The 17,458-nt window shown below is 35.6% G+C and overlaps 1 protein-coding gene across 4 annotated transcripts in view; it reads left to right on the top strand.

The window, feature by feature from the left end:
• PPP4R3B (protein phosphatase 4 regulatory subunit 3B) overlaps positions 1 to 17,458 on the top strand; it is a 63,494-nt gene that overhangs the window by 44,180 nt on the left and 1,856 nt on the right. For 2 of the 4 annotated variants that reach the window (XM_027131703.1, XM_027131701.1), the window contains 4 exons: positions 2,240 to 2,409; positions 4,407 to 4,546; positions 4,943 to 5,127; positions 7,612 to 7,814. In XM_027131703.1, coding sequence (XP_026987504.1) covers positions 2,240 to 2,409; positions 4,407 to 4,546; positions 4,943 to 5,127; positions 7,612 to 7,814 — 698 coding nt within the window. The remainder of the gene's footprint in view (positions 1 to 2,239; positions 2,410 to 4,406; positions 4,547 to 4,942; positions 5,128 to 7,611; positions 7,815 to 17,458) is intronic. The other 2 variants (XM_027131704.1, XM_027131702.1) reach the window with 1 other exon arrangement.

Below are 17,458 nucleotides of genomic sequence, written 5' to 3'. Positions count from 1 at the left end.
ATGATGGAAAATGTATTCTGTTTGTGTTTTAATTTACATTTTCCTTGATAACATCTTTTCACATTTTAGTGCTTTTGCATTTTGTCTGTTGTGAATTGCCTTTTATCTTTTTCTTAGAGCTCTTGTATGTTAGAGATATTAGCAGTTATCACATTTTGGGGAAAAAAATGTCCCAGTTTCATTTGTCTTTTGTCTTTACATTTATTTATGGCATGTTTTGCATATAATTGCTATAAGATTCTTTATGATGACAAATATGTCTTATTTTTCTTTCATGGCTTTCGGGTTTTTTGCCTTGCTTATTAGGAAAGTCTCCTATGTCCTAAATTTATACAAATATTTTCCTCAATTTTCTTCTAATATTTTTTATTATTTTGTATATTTGTAATGCATCTGAAATTTGTTTTTGCATATGGTTTGAAGTGAGAGTCTAGCTTTCTTTTCTACCGGATGTATAGCCAATTGTGCTAACACCTTATTAAATAAACTATATTTTCCTTACTGAATTAAAATATCACTTTTGGTATTCAGTAAGTTACCATATATACTTGTGTCTTATTTCTGAACCATTTATCCTTTTATTTCACTAGATAAAATGAATGGGAAAGTTTATTCTTATGCCATTATAGTATCTCTGTTGTAAAGTTTAATATCTGCTAAGTACCTCCTCAGTTTTCTTTTCATAATTTTCTTGGTTCTTGGACATTTGTTCTTCCATAGTAACTTAAATACAACTTTATCCAGTTCATCCTGATTGGATTTACACTAAATTTTAATATTAATTTTGGAACAGTTGATGTTCTCATGCTAGGTTTTCCTATATGGCTTTCTATAAGTAGTCCTTTCTGAAATGACTGCAGAATGGTCACATTTAAATGGATATAACTGAACAAATCTCCAGTATTTAAATGTTTATATTGCTTCAAGATTTCCATTATTATAAACAACGCTGTTTTAACTATAGCTTTGTGTGCATGTTACTTCATTCACAGGCAGTGTATGAAAGTGCCTGTTTGCTCAGGTCTTTGGCAATACTTCAGTCTTTTTAATCTTAGGAAAACTATTTCTTATCCTGCCATAAAAAGAGGTGATGTTTTAAGTCTAGCAGTTCTGTCCGCACCTGTTTAGTCTTACAGTTATCATACATTTATACCTTATGTGGCCTATTTCTGTTTTATTTTCAGATAATATTTAGAACCTCTTTGGACAGACACAACTTCTTTTAATAACTTAGATCTGTGAACAGAGGGTTAAAATGAGAGAGTGACTTACAAAATCAGAAACCTTGTGTTTTAAAAGATGTGGCTAGTGTTATCTGTAGAATAAATTAAACTACTCAGGAGAGAGGTTACAAGTTAAAAGATAAAACATAAATATAAGGGATTGAAATTACAGTATTTTGTGTTCCATAAAGGTTTTAGCAATAATATTGCTAAATATGTTTAGCTGGGGAAAAGACTAGTTAAAGGGAAATTTTCTTTCCAATATTCTAAAATGTAAAAAGCCAAATTATACTGCTTATTTGTTACTCTAACATTCTTTTACAGTTACAGTCTGATTTGCCACAGTACATGTTTACTAAAGGTTAAACAGCTCACAAGCAATTGGTAAACAAGGGAGTGATGTTATTATAATCCGGAGGTAGTGTTGGTTCACAGATGATTTTCCCAAGGCAAAGAGAACTGGAATAGCTTTCATCGGAAAAGTAGAAAAACCTTTGGCGCTCCTGTTTACTGGTAGCAGGAGCCCCTTTGGCTGTATTTTCAGAAAACTTAAAAGAAGCACCTACCTCCAAAGCTCCCCCCACTCCCCTCTTTGCCCTGTCCCCCAGAGAGGTAAAGCAGTCTCGGCTCTTGGCAGGTTGCACCATTCCTGTCCCCTTCTCAGTGACAGCCCCTACTGACTCTGAGCTGCCTTCACTGCATTGTCTCCACATCCACCAGCACTGCTCTAAGTAGTGCCGGCATTTGTGTTGTATGGTTTTTGTGTATTTTTTAATCTCTCTGCCTTGTAGCTGTCTGCCTACCAATTATTGGGGCTTTTGTTAGCTCTCGCCCCAAGTTGTACAAATTTTGAGTTGGTTTTTCCCTAATTCTGTTTTCCGCAAAATCCAATTGTTCTTATTGCAGTTTTGCTTTTTACTTTAGAAGAACATATACATTGCTTCATGTAAAAATACCTGTATAATAATTAATACCAGTAAGATTGGCAACTTATTCCCTGTATTATTTTTAATTAGGTGCTCTTCGTTTTATGAGGCGGATAATTGGCCTTAAAGATGAATTTTACAATCGTTACATCACCAAGGGAAATCTTTTTGAGCCAGTTATAAATGCTCTTCTGGATAATGGAACTCGGTACAATCTGTTGAATTCAGCTGTTATTGAGTTATTTGAATTTATAAGAGTGGTAAGTTTATATTAAAAGATTCTTAGTAAATTAAAATAACTATATGTTTAGTGATGTTAATATTTTAAATTGTGAAATTCAGCATAGTATTTAAAACTGCATTTGTGCTCTATTCTTCTCAGTTCCATTTTTTTGCCAAATGTTTCAGGATATTTAGCATATTGGACATTTCCCTCAAGCATGCCATTCATGTGATCTCTGTGATCTTTTGTAAGGGTAGTGATAAAAATGAATAGAAAGATTGAAAAATAATTCCCTTGGTAGACATTGATACAAAATGCATAAAACGTAGGATGTTATCATGGAATTTTAAGTTGAAGAATCTGAGAAGTTAGGTGAACTACTTCAGCTGCCTTATTTTATAGACGAGGGCTTGAGACACCCAAAGTGATTAGCTGACCTATTCAGGTGCATTCATTTGGTTAGGAGCACAGGCAGGGCTTGAAGATATGGTGCAGCTCATCCTTGAGTCTCAGTCAGGCAACAAAAGATTTGTCATAAAAACATCTGGAGAGAGCTCTGTGTGAATACCAGGGATAAGATGAATAACTGAAGAACCGGTAAGATAAATTTACCATCCCACACACTGAAATGATTCCACTGGAGGAAATGGCCACATGGTTAGAAAAAACTTGAAAAAAGAAAGTCAAAGCTAGAAATTCATTCTCTAGTTTTGCTTCTTACAAATCAGATTTGTACTGATGACACAGTATTCCCACGTAAAGATTATTTGGCTGACTAGATTGTTTTTCTTAGAGTAGTCGCTTGCCAAGGGTATGGTTTGCAAAAAGGATGAAGATAGAAGTACTGTCTTTAGCCTTGGAAAAAAAGGAACATGGTTGACTAGCTCACCAAGAATCTGAACCCAGGTTCACAGTGTACTGTTCTATGAATTAGAGATTAACTTTTATATATTTTTTTCGTTTAAAATTTTTGTTGAGATATGGATAAAATGAATTGTAAGGTTCACAGCCCCATCCCTATTCCTATGATTGAATTTGTTTTTCTGAAAATAATTTTGAGTGATTGATAAATATACATTGAATCCCAAAACTTACCTTTTTTTGTTTCGGTGTGTAACACAACTATTTTACCTAGGTTTCTAATTTTTCTCCTTTGCATTTTTTTTTGATTCAGATATTCAGAGGAACTAGTTTAAAGATAGAACAGTCCTTAATACAACCAGGTTATGGTATATCTTTTAAGGAAGTGGCATGTATATATCCTACCAGTATTAGTCCTGAATCACAACTTATTTATTTTTAATGATGAGCCTGCTTTGCACCCATTCATTTGCAGTGATCACTTAAAAGGGTTCATTTAGAATTTAAAATTTATTACTATCGGTTTATTTCACAAAAATTACACCACTAGAGAACTGTGGAAATATACAAGAGGAATTCAAGTTGTTTTACCAAATATGTATATGTGATATAGTCAGAGGAATCTGTTTATTTTTTAAGTAAGGCTTATCTTGTTTTGATAGTTAAACAAGGCATCATCAATAATATCTTTCAATGTTTGTTGAAAATATAATTTCAATATCTGCTTTCTAACTAGGTGTGCACTCTTGATCGGGCCATCCAGTCTCTGTCATAGCCTCAATTTTCCCTTTCTGTAAAATAGGGTTAATAAAACATATTTTATAGAATTGTTATGAGGATCAAGTGAAATTGTATGTGATAAGCGCTTTTTAAATTGTAAAGTGCTATTATGTAAATGCAAAAAATAAACAGACAACATAAACTAAATACATTTACCTTTCAAATGTTCTTTATAGTCCCCCCAAAAGGGCTTCAGTCAATTACTTCTCCTTTTTTCCAAGTGTTCTGTGGAGTCCTGGCTCATGTATAAAGAAACTAGGACGTTTATTTTTGGAAGATGATTTTGAAAAACCTTTTTTTTGATCAGCTTTAGAACTATAAAAAAATTTTTTTAAGTTTTTCTTCTAACAAGCATTGTATTATATTTGAAATATAAATTTTGTGCTTATACAGGAAGATATCAAGTCTCTTACTACACATATAGTTGAAAACTTTTATAAAGCACTTGAATCGATTGAATATGTTCAGACATTCAAAGGATTGAAGACTAAATATGAGCAAGAAAAAGACAGACAAAATCAGAAACTGAACAGGTATTGTTTAAGTATATTGCATTTATAGCCTATAAAATTATGTTCAAAATCATGTGTAGTTTGATCTTACATATGAAATTTACCCAGGAATTTTCTTTCCATCATTAGATAGTACAGGGTTGTGTAGGAGGGTAGTATATTCTCCCTACACTGAATCTTTTGTATGAAAGATTACTGCTCCATATCATAACTCAAGATAAATTTTTAGACTGGTGTACAAACATCCTTGGAGTGTTCTCTGGTTTCTGGTTACATCTTATATCGCAACTGAGGTGATTATGATATAAGTTATACTCAGTTAAAATTATTTCAGCTCCTCTTGGTTATACATATTCTCATATAATCTGGTCAGGAATTTTAAATCACTACTTAATATTTGTGATATATTTCTTACAGTGTACCATCTATATTGCGTAGTAACAGATTTCGCAGAGATGCAAAGGCATTGGAAGAGGATGAAGAAATGTGGTTTAATGAAGATGAAGAGGAGGAAGGGAAAACAGTTGTGGCACCAGTGGAAAAATCTAAGGCAGAAGATGATTTTCCAGATAGTTATGAAAAATTCATGGAGACTAAAAAGGGTATTAAAATTTTGAATTTTTGATTAGTTCATTCTCTTATTTAGTATAGAAATTATTCAGTTGTTTGTGAAGTTGTGATAATAGTTTATAAAGCATGAAAGACATGAATTTTATGCTAAATCAAAACCTTTTAAAATTATCACCTTTTTCAAATCTGATTTTTCAAAACATTTTATGGGGCTTCCCTGGTGGCGCAGTGGTTGAGAGTCCGCCTGCCGATGCAGGGGACGCGGGTTCGTGCCCCGGTCCGGGAGGATCCCACATGCCGCGGAGCGGCTGGGCCCGTGAGCCATGGCCGCTGAGCCTGCGCATCCGGAGCCTGTGCTCCGCAGCGGGAGAGGCCACAACAGTGAGAGGCCCACGTACCGCAAAAAAAAAAAAAAAAAAAAAGTGTTTAAAATGTTTTTCTTGAAACTTGCCATTTTGTGACTCTCTTCATTTGCTGTTTATAAATTGCATTGTCTATACTTTGCCTTCTGTGAACAGTTGTGCTTTTATTTCTATACTGAAATCTTCAATAATAATAGAGACCATATAGATCCATAGAAATTTTCCAAAGCGCTCTGTCATTTACAGCTGGAGAAACTAAGCTTAAAGAAAGAAGTACTTTACTCTTTGAAAGTTTTAAATTGTTATAAAAGTTTCATAAAGATAAAATGGCAAGGGACTTTCCTGGTGGTCCAGTGGGTAAGACTCCGTGCTCCCAGTGAAGGGGGCCCAGATTCGATCCCTGGTCGGGAACTAGATCTCGCCTGCAGGCCGCAACTAAGAAGTCCGCATGCTGCAACTAAAAAAAAGATCCTGCATGCCGCACCTGAAGATCCCAACCCGGAGCAGCCAAAACAAATAAATGTTCAAAAAAAAGATAAAATGTCAAGAGCGGAAAAGTAACAGTAAAATTTCCTGTCTTTCAAATATGTTTAACTTGTTTATAAAACTAAGATCTTACTAGTGTTTTTCAGAAGAACCAGTCACTTTAATTCTATAATTTAAATGTTTCAAAAAATTTATATCTTGAAAGGCAAAAGCATTTCCTAGACTTATATATAAGTTTATGATTTTCTTTCCCTTTTTTAAATTTATTTATTTATTTATTTACTTTTGGTTGTGTTGGGTCTTCGTTGCTGCACGTGGGCTTTCTCTAGATGTGGTGAGCGGGGGCTACTCTTTGTTGTGGTGTGTGGGCTTCTCACTGTGATGGCTTCTCTTGTTGTGGAGCAAGGGCTCTAGGTGCACGGGCTTCAGTAGTTGTGGCATGCGAGCTCAGTAGTTGTGGCTCGCAGGCTCTGGAGCACAGGCTCAGTAGTTGTGGCACACGGGCTTAGTTGCTCCGCGGCATGTGGGATCTTCCCAGACCAGGGCTCGAATCCGTGTCCCCTGCATTGGCAGGTGGATTCTTAACCACTGTGCCACCAGGGAGGTTCCTAGTTTGTGATTTTCAACGTGTGATTTTCTAAAGGCATTTCTCATTAGTTAGTGTTTCATTAATTTCTTATTACATTTTCCTTGAAACTGTTGCTACCAGCCTCACTCATTTTCCACTCATCACTGCCATAAGTTCTATTTATTTCAGCTTGGGGGATCACAAGAGCCTATTAAAATGTCCTAAGGAATAGGTACCTTTCGGTAGCCAAATTCTTCTACCTTTACTCATTACAGGCCCTGCCCTGAGTACTGTCAGAAGAGGCAGTGAGGCCATACTTGAAGTACTGCATCCAGTTAAGAAACATAATCAAAAATAGTGGCAGCCAGGGCTTCCCTGGTGGCACAGTGGTTGCGAGTCCGCCTGCCGATGCAGGGGACACAGGTTCGTGCCCCGGTCCGGAAAGATCCCACATGCCGCGGAGCGGCTGGGCCCGTGAGCCATGGCCGCTGAGCCTGTGCGTCCAGAGCCTGCACATCCGGAGCCTGTGCTCTGAAATGGGAGAGGCCACAACAGTGAGAGGCCTGTGTACCGCAAAAAAAAAAAAAAAAAAAATAGTGGCAGCCAGATGTTAAAGGATAGTAGATACCTTTGTGATAAAGGAAACAGATAAAGGAACCTGGAATATTCAGGAAATAAATGACTGATAAACATGATCCTAATCATTTTCTTTAGGCATTTGGAATATTATTGACTTGTGGGAGAGATTATTAGGTTTTCACAATGAGTATGGAAGTGTAGAGTCAGTGAGTGGAAGCTGCAGAGAGACAATGAAAGGAAGAGTCAGACAGCTAGTGAGTCCTTGGAAGAGTCCTAGATATAGCAGTGTGGAATTCTAGCATACGGTGGCTGATCTGTTATATGACTCTGAAGTTTCTTTCTAATCCTGAGATTTCTAAGACTCCAGCTAATAAAGACTTGTCACTGTACACATCATGCTCTACCCTCTTAGCTCTTACAAAAAAGCAAAGGCACTGTTTTATAAGTTTTTAAATTATTGTTTTCAGATGCTTTGACTTAGCAATATTTACTGATAATTCAAATTTTTACATTTGCTTTAGCAAAGGAAAGTGAAGACAAGGAAAACCTTCCCAAAAGGACATCTTCTGGTGGCTTCAAATTTACTTTCTCCCACTCCACTAGTGCTGCTAATGGAACAAACAGTACAAACAGTAAATCTGTAGTGGCTCAGACACCACCAGCAAGTTCTAATGGATCCTCTTCCAAAACTACAAACTTGGCTACATCAGTAACAGCCACCAAGGTATGTGAAACTGCTCTACACACAAACTTCGCTTTTTTCGTCTGTAAAACTATTTCATGTTTCCTGAAGAAAATTTGGATAATAAAAATAATCTCAAAGAAGAAAAAAAGTTGCACACATTGTCATCAGAGAATATGACTGCTAACATTTGATTGATTTTTCTTTAGGTGTATGGGTTTATCTGACACAATTACAGTCTCTGTATAAGCACAGTTTTGTATCCTGCTTCCATTAATTACGAGAATTTTTCTCTGTTATTAAAACATTAATGAGGACTGTAGAATTTCATTTGATTTAGCTGTATTTGTAAGCATCCCCTCCCCCCACCAATATTTTGGAGCACATAAGTTGATTCTGATATTTCACTGACTACTGGCATTGTTGCATTTTAAGTTATTTTCTTGGATAGATGAGTAGAACAGTGTTTTCACCCATATTGTCAAATTCCTCTCCAGAAAGGCTATACCAATTAATGTTACCGTAAGCATTGTATGAGTATGCTTGGTTCACTGCAGCTTTGGCACTGTTATTATAATGATTTTTAATCTTTACCAGTTAGGTAGAGGAGACAGTATATATCTCGTTCCTAATTGTGTCATTTGTTACTAGTAAGGTTGAATGTTAGCCTTTTGAATTTGGTCTTCTGTTAATTGTTCATAGTCTTGCCTTTTTAAAAATTGGTTTATGTCTTTTTAGTATGAGTGAGTCTTTGGTTAAGAATATTAACCTTTTTGTCATTCACATAGCAAGTGTATTTCCCATTGGTTACTTTTTTCATGTAAACAAGTTTAAATTTTATATAAAACTTTTTTCTTTCATTTACATTATTATTATATGTAATATGTCCTTTTCCCCAAAAAGGAGTGGCTTAAAATAAAAAGGCATAAATAAAGGACAACTGTTAGTATAAGGTTAGAAGGACAAGAGAAGGCCATAGTAGAAAACCTAAGTGAAGTGATGCTTCTTGTTTTGAACACAGAATATAAGTCTGAGTTTATTTATTTTACAAAAATGTAGAATCTTTCTTCAGTATTGTAGCAAGGTGGGCTCTTGACTAATGATCACAGAAGTAGCATTTTCAATAGGATTCTCCTGTTTGTGAAATACAGTTTATGTTACTGAATAAGAATTTTTAAATTTTCATTTTTTGATAGGACAATTTAGTATAATATTATGACACTATATTAAGAATATTTGCTGTTGAGTTATATTGCTTGGGTTCAAATCTTGGCTGTGCCTCTTTGTGTTTGACCTTAAGTAAATTATTTAATCTCTCTGGGCCTTATTAGTTTTCTCATTTTAAACAGGGATAAAACAGCACCTCCTTTATAGGTTTGTTGTGAAGGTTTAATTATTTAATAAATGTAAAGAGTTTAGAACACTATTTGGCACATTCTCAATATATACTAGCTTTTCTTTTTTTTTTTTTTTTAATCAAAGTAATATATGCACTTACTTTTAAAAGATAAATAGCATTAAAAGTATTGAAAAAAAAAAACAGTCCTCTTCTACACAGAGAAGGCTTGGAACTCTTCTAGCTCGTTCTTCTATTTCTAATTAATATGCTAATACTGCCATATTGTTTTACCACTCCGTACCAGATCCTCACCCTTATTACTCTCTGTATCACAATTTTTGGTTAAAACAATATTTGATAACTTTATAGCTATAATAACACAAATATTCTTTATTCATTAATTTTTTTCCTGCTTTTTTCTCTTTTTTTCCCTGCTTTTTTTCTACACTGTGTTTTTCTTTATAACTTTTCTCTTTTTATAGAGTAAATAACCTCTCAGGTTATTTTCCACATAGTCTCCCCCTTGGAGACATCTCTCTTAAAGTCTCCCATCTTGTCCCAGCCTATATTGGTTCCTCTCCAGACTTGCTGCTCATCTGTTGTCTTACGGCTGCCTCTGCCATCACACTAATACTTCCTTTTGCCTTGCTTCTTTTCTTATGTTGACTGTTCCCTGGATCTCAGGTCTCTGTTCTCTTTCTTGATTTTCCATCTCATTTTGTTGGAGCATACCCTCTCTGTTTCCTGGAAAAAGAATTCCATGAGAGATAAAGTTTGAGACCTTGCATGTATGAAGATGTCTTTATTGTATCCTCATACTTGATTGACAATTTAACTGAATGTAGAGCCAAATTAGAAATAATTTTCTTTCAAAACTTCGAAGTTATTGCTGCCAAGAATTCCAGAGACATTCTTACTCCTGATTGTGTGTGTGTGATTTTATTTGATTCTTCTTGGAAGCATTTGGAGTTTTATCTCTGTATTCTGAAATTTCAGGATGATATACTTTGGGCATTCTCAGCTAAACAGTCATGACCTTTAGTTTTGGGACATTTTATGCTCTTTCACTATAGCTTATTGTTTGGATATTGGGCCTTATAATTTTCATAATTTTTCTCTCCTATTACTCATTTTTTTGTTCTATTTTCTGGGTTATTTCCCTGAGTTTTTAATTTACTGTCCTTACAGATAATTTTTTATTTATGAACAAGCAAAATCAAGTGCGAACACAAACACATATTTCACCTTTTTTGACACTAACAGCAGATTGCCGAATACATTTGTTCTACATCTTTTGGGGGAACAGATAGAAAAATAGCAGTTGTTCTTGGAAAACTAATTAATTGCTCAGTCACTCAAGACTATCACAAAAATTTGATACTAAGCAAGATAGGAGCTCACAGAGTAAAGCACTAGTTATATTGGCTCTCAACTTTTTTCAGCAAACTGACCACATTTCTAAGTGAAGGCAAGTTCTTTATCACCAATGGCCCTTTAGCCATTTTCACCATCGTTGCTTTTCAGGTGTCCAGCAAAGTGATTCAGAGGTAGATAGATTAGATAGATAGATAGATAGATTCTTTTTTTAGATCCTTTTCCATTATAGATTATTACAAGATGTTGAATATAGTTCCCTGTGCTATACAGTAGGTCCTTGTTGGTTATCTATTTTATATATAGTATTGTGTACATGTTAATCCCAAACTCCTAATTTATCTGTTCCCCCCCTACCCTTTTCCCCTTTGGTAACCATAAGTTTCTTTTCTGTGTGTTAGTCTATTTCTGTTTTGTAAATAAGTTCATTTGTATCATTTTTTTTTTTTAGATTCCACTTACAAGCAATATCATGATGTTTGTTTTTCTCTTTCTGACTTACTTCACTTAGTATGATAATCTCTAGGTCCATCCATGTTGCCTCAAATGGCATTATTTCATTCTTTTTTATGGCTGAGTATTACTCCATTGTGTATATTTATCACGTGTTCTTTATCCAGTCATCTGTTGACGGACAGGTTGCTTCCATGTCCTGGCTATTGTAAATAGTGCTGCAGTGAACATTGTGGTACATGACTCTTTTTGAATTCTGTTTTTCTCAGGGTATATGCCCAGTAGTGGAATTGCTGGGTCATATGGTAGTTCTATTTTTAGTTTTTTAAGGAACATCCATACTGTTCTCCATAGTGGCTGCACCAATTTACATTCCCACCAATACTGTAGGACAGTTCCTTTTTCTCCACATCCTCTCCAGCATTTATTATAATGTAGACTTTCTGATGATGACCATTCTGACCAGTGTCAGATGTTACCTCATTGTAGTTTTGATTTGCATTTCTATAATAATTAGTGATGTTGAGCATCTTTTCATGTGCCTGTTGGCCTTCTGTATGTCTTCTTTGGAGAAATGTCTGTGTAGATCCTCTGCCCATTTTTTAATTGGGTTTGTTTCTTTGATGTTGAGTTGTTTGAACTGTTTATATATTTTGGATATTAACCCCTTATTGGTCCTATCATTTGCAAATCTTTTTCCCATTCAGTAAGTTGTCTTTTCGTTTTTGCTTTGCAAAAGCTTTTAAGTTTAATTAGGTCCCATTTTTTTATTTTTGCCTTTATTTCCTTTGCTTTAGGAGACTGATCCAAAAAAATATTGCTACAATTTATGTCAAAGATTGTTCTGCCTATCTTTTCCTCTAGGAGTTTTATAGTATCTGGTTTACATTCAGATCTTTAATCCATTTCAAGTTTATTTTTGTATATGGTGTTAGAGAATGTTCTAATTTCATTCTTTTACATGTAGCTGTCCAGTTTTCCCAGCACCACTTGTTGAAGAGACTGTCTTTCAATTGTATATTCTTGCCTCCTTTGTCGTAGATTAATTGACAATAAGTGCATGGGTTTATTTCTGGGCTTTGTATCTTGTTCCATTGATCTATATGGGTGTTTTTTGTGCCAGTACCATACTGTTTTGATGACTTAGCTTTGTAGTACAGTCTGAAGTCAAGGAGCCTGATTCCTCCAGCCCCATTCTTCTTTCTCAGGATTGCTTTGACTATTTGGGGTCTTTTGTGTTTCCATACAAATTTTTAAATTTTTTATTCTAGTCCTGTTTAATTTGATAGGGAATGCATTGAATTTATAGTTTGCCTTGGGTGGTATGGTCATTTTAACACTGATTCTTTCATTCTTTCATGGAAAGAACACGGTGTATCTTTCCATCGGTTTGTGTCATCTTCAGTTTCTTTCATCAGCATCTTATAATTTTCGTCACCATTGTTGATTCCTACAATCGAATTGATTGGTTCTTAAAATTAAATAGATCAGGTGATAATTTGTCTGTTTTCCTTTGGGAGGCATCCTAAAGCTCTAACATATTTTTTAAAAATCACATTCTTTGAAAATTTTGTAGTTTTCAAGATCAGCGAAACAGTAGCTACTAATGAAATTTATTTATTATTTTTGGCTGCATTGGGTCTTTGTTGCTGCACATGGTCTTTCTCTAGTTGTGGCGAGTAGGAGCTAGTCTTCATTGCAGTGCGCAGGCTTCTCATTGCAGTGGCTTCTCTTGTTGCGGAGCATGGGCTTCAGTAGTTGCAGCACATGGGCTTCAGTAGTTGCAGCACGTAGGCTCAGTAGTTGCGACTATCACCTTTACTGATGATTAAAAATTTTTAATCATGTTGAAGGAAGATCTATGTATTCTTTTATTTTTTTTTATTTTGCTGTGGCACTCAGGATCTTTGTTGCGGCATGCAGGATCTTTTAGTTGCAGCATACGGAACCTTTAGTTGCAGCATGTAGGCTGCAGCAACCTGCATCCTGCAGCATGCAGGATCTGGTTCCCTGACCAAGGATCGAATCCAAGCCGCGTGCATTGAGAGCATGGAGTCTTAACTGCTAGACCACTTGGGAAGTCCCATCTATGTATTCTTTATTTCATTGAGTAGAGCAGGGGTTCCCAACCCCCAGGCCTGTTAGGAACCAGGCCGCATAGCAGAAGGTGAGTGGCAGGCGAGCAAGCAAAGCTTCATCTGCCGCTCCCCATCGCTCACATTACAGCCTGAACCATCCCCCCACCCCCCATCCAAACCATGGAAAAGTTGTCTTCCACAAAACCGGTCCCTAGTGCCAAAAAGTTTGGGGCCCACTGGAATCAAGGATAATTCTTGAATTCTGTCCCCTTAGATTTGTTAATATGATGAATTATGTTAAGTTTCCTAACTTAAAATTTGTTAATTTGTCAGTTTTAGTTCAGAAAGAGTCATTGTTTCTTCATAGGTTTTTGTTATTGTTACATCAGTTGTTTTGATCCCTTCTTTCATAGTAGAAATGTTTCTCAAGTGTCTGGTGATGCTTGGATTTTCTTTCATATTAAAAAGTAAGGTAGTTTGGGATTGACATGCGCACACTGCTATATTTAAAATGGATAACAAGGACCTACAGTGTAGCACAGGGAACTCTGCTCAGTTATACATATGTATATGTATAACTGAATCACTTTGCTATACACCTGTTAATCAACATTGTTAGTCAACTATACTCCAATACAAAATAAAAATAAAAACTAAGAAAAAAAAGAAAGCCTTGAGAAGTGCCTCAGTGAGGTGCTAATCTATTTATGCAGCAAAAATATAAAATAAATTCATCTGCTAGGCTCACAGCACCAAAAAAAAAAAAAAAAAAGGTAGACTTTTCAACAAGACTGCCAAGACAATTCACTGAGGTAAAGAATCATCTTTTCAACATGGTGTTAGGACAACTTGGATATCTGCATTCAAAAGAATGAAGTTGGACCCTGCCCCTCACCATGTTACAGAACTTAAAGTAGACAAAAGTTTTAAATATAAGAATTAAAAGGATAAAACACTTAGAAAAAACTACAGGTGTAAATATTCATGTCCTCAAATTAAGCAGTGATTTTTTATTTCTTTTTGTTTTTATTCACCGCAAGGCTTGCGGGATCTTAGTTCCCCAGGGATTGAGCCTGCACCCCCTGCAGTGGAAGCACAGAGCCCTAACCACTGGACCACCAGGGAATTCCCCTAGGCAGTGATTTCTTAGGTATAACACAGAAAGCACAAGTGTTACAAAAGAAAAAAACAGATAAATCAGACTTCATCAAAATTAAAAACTTCTTTGCTTCAAAGGACACTATCATACGGTGAAAAGGCAGTCCACAGAATGGGAGAAAATATATCTGATAAGGGACTGGTATCCAGAATATATAAAGAACTCTCCAGCACAACACAGCAACCTGGTTTTAAAATGGGCATTTAAAAAGATTTCTCCAAAGAAGATATACAGATGGGGCATATAAGCACATGACAAAATGGTCAGCATCATTAGTCAGGAAAATGCAAATTAGTCAGGAAAATGCAAATCAGAACCACAGCGAGATTCTACTTCACACCCACTAAAATAGCTATAATAAAACACATGGACAAAAACGTGTGTTAGTGAGAAACTGCAACTCATACATTATTGATGGGAATGTATCAATAAAATGGTGCAAATGCATTAGAATACAGTCTGGTAGTTCCCCAAAAAGTCAAATTCCACTCCTAGGTATATACTCAAGAGAACTGAAAATAATATGTCCACCCTAAAACTTGTACATGAATATTAATAGCAGCATTATTCATAATAGCCAAAAAGTGGGAACAACCCAAATGTCTATCATCTGATGAGCGGATAAACAAAATGTGATATATCCGTAACGATGAATATTATTTTGCCATAAAAAGGAAAAGCAATGAAGTACTGACACATGCTACAACATAGATGAACCCGAAAACATTATGCTAAGTGAAATAAGCCCAACACAAAAGGCCACATATTGTATGCTTCCGTTTATAAGAACTGGTCCAAAATAAGCAAATCTTTAGAAACAAAGTAGACTTGTGATTTCCTGGAGCTGGGAAGGAGGGAGGGATGGGAAGTGACTAATGGGTAGAGGTGTTGGGGGGTGGTTGTTGATGAAAACACTCTGGAATTAGTGGTAACGGTCACACAACTTTGGGAATATACTAAAACCACTGAACTGTACACTGCACGGGGGTGAACTTTACGGTATGTGAATTATGTCTCAATTTTTAAAATAAGGCAGTTAAAAACAATGAGAAGGGCCTACTGATGTGGACTTCATATAAAAGACTAGAGCAAATGCCCTGCTCTTTTTAGGGAGTGTTAGTGGTTTGGGGTTTTTTCCCTGTGGAGCCACTTAGCTCTTACAGGCATAGCTAGTCTGCTACACCTGGTGAGTATAAGCTCACCTGCTGGTGTTCTGAGAGCCTGGATGGGAACGAAAGCTTAGAATGGAGGTGGGCGTGTCTCTGCTTGGCATGCAGAATTTACTGTTTCACACTGGCACCTTTCCCCTGCCCTTTACTGTGCCTGAAGTCCTGAAGTGCAGAGCCTTTCTGTTGCTTTTCCTTTATGGTTCGTGGTGGTAGAGGAGCCGGAATCTCCCCGTGGGGGTAGGCGTGTGGTAGGGGAACGAATTGTAGAATTGAGGACTCAGTTGTCTGTTTCACTGACTCAACTGTTAATCATCTTCCCTGCTTTCCCCAGTATTTTGGTTCCCTTACTTCGTAGTCTTTTCTGCAGTTAAGACAAGTAAGTTTGCTTCTTATTTCTATATCCCCCTGCAAACCCTTCTTTCTTGACTTCGTTCTCCATTAAAACTGAGTTATTTTGCCTCTGATTTCTTTTTCCAAAAATGTCTTAACAGCTTTCACCTGCTGTTTTCTCCTTTCCGTTTTTGTCTTTGTTGATATATTGTCAGAAACAAAAATTTTTGAAGAGAATATAATGCCTGGGAAAGCAATCTAAATGTCCAACAAGGAATTTAACTTTGGCAGTGTATCCGTACCATGGAATACTAGAGTTTAAAAGAATGAAATAGAACTTTGTGTACTAACACTGAAAGCTGATATTTGTTTAAAAGCAATACATTTATAGTTATATATTAAAAGTCTGGAACCTATCAAATTCCTCACAGTGTGTACCTGTGGATTTATAGTTCCTTTTACTTCCAATATTTCATATTTTGTATTGTTATTCTTTGTATGGTAAACATGATTTTTTAAATGTATAATATGAGTTTGTTTATGGTATATATATGTATAGATAATAGAGGTAAAATTGAAAACTAAATTGTGTAGCCGAGTGTCAGATAGAATATTTATTGATCTTATGCCAAAAATTATTTTAAATGTTAACCATTTGGAACTGAAATGTTTGTACATTATGATATATAGGATTAAAAGTAAAACTTTCCTTAATTTGCTGTGTGAATATCAGACTGGTGCCTTTTTATGCTGTAATTATGTCTTCTACTTCCTTTCGTCCAACTTGTTTGGCTTAGAAACCAAATAACAAATAATGATAACAGTAATAGTAGCTAATAGCAATTACTGAATAGTAACTACATACCAAGCACTGTGCCAAGTGCTTTACGTTTTGTTTTAAATTCAGCCACACTACTTGCTTATCCAGCTTACAGTTTGTGTGTTAAGCTGAGAAAGAAGCAGAAAGATTCTCACTTAACTATTAAGTTTTATTTGATTCACAGACTTTCTGATAACTGTTTCTAGCTGCTCAGAGCCCTTTGCTGATTAATATTAGTGTTTCAGTTATATTCTGGTAAAGTGTTAATGCTAGATGCCTGGATTCTTTAGGTATGAAGCTACTTAGGTTTGAAATATGACTCATTTCAATTGTACTTGCTTATCCCCTAGAGGTCTTAAGGGTTTGAACTAGATGCAGTGTTTACAGTAGCTCTCTTAACCTGTAAGGTATGTGTACAGATTTCATGGAATTGGTTCAAATTAATGCAGACCTGAGGACATATTAATTGTCTGGGTAAAGTGTCCAGAGCTTTAATAGGATTTGCAAAGGGGTCCATTACTTATAAAAGGCCGAACACCTGAAATATCTGATCCTTTTCTTCTGGGTAGAGAGAGATAGTCCTAAATTTTTGTCATTAGTTTTTAGGAACCATTTCATGTGTTTATTATCATCAGCCATTTAAAATTATTCTTCAAAAAGCAGAAAAAACAATGATGTGTACTTAGTGATGAAATATATACATGAGGTATACATATATATATATATATATACACATACACACAGAGACTAAAAGGCACCTTTTTGTCACTGGCTGGCTATCATCTCGTGTAAGGTTAGAGAAATGAACTAGTTCATCTCCAAGGTCCTTCTAGCTCCAAATGTCATGATTCTTTGTGAGTCCTACTGTTTGGAGATATTTTTCCACAGTGAAATTTTGCTGAGTTGAATTATGAGGTATCATTAAAAATCCCATAAAAAAGTTGAGGGTAACTAAGAATACCAA

Source organism: Aethalodelphis obliquidens, unplaced genomic scaffold (assembly GCF_003676395.1).
Source record: "Aethalodelphis obliquidens isolate GAN/ISIS:26980383/991018 unplaced genomic scaffold, ASM367639v1 scaffold40, whole genome shotgun sequence".
Lineage (NCBI taxonomy): Eukaryota > Metazoa > Chordata > Mammalia > Artiodactyla > Delphinidae > Aethalodelphis > Aethalodelphis obliquidens.
Note: the sequence above shows the minus strand (reverse complement) of the source record. Positions and strands in the feature narration are given on the sequence as shown.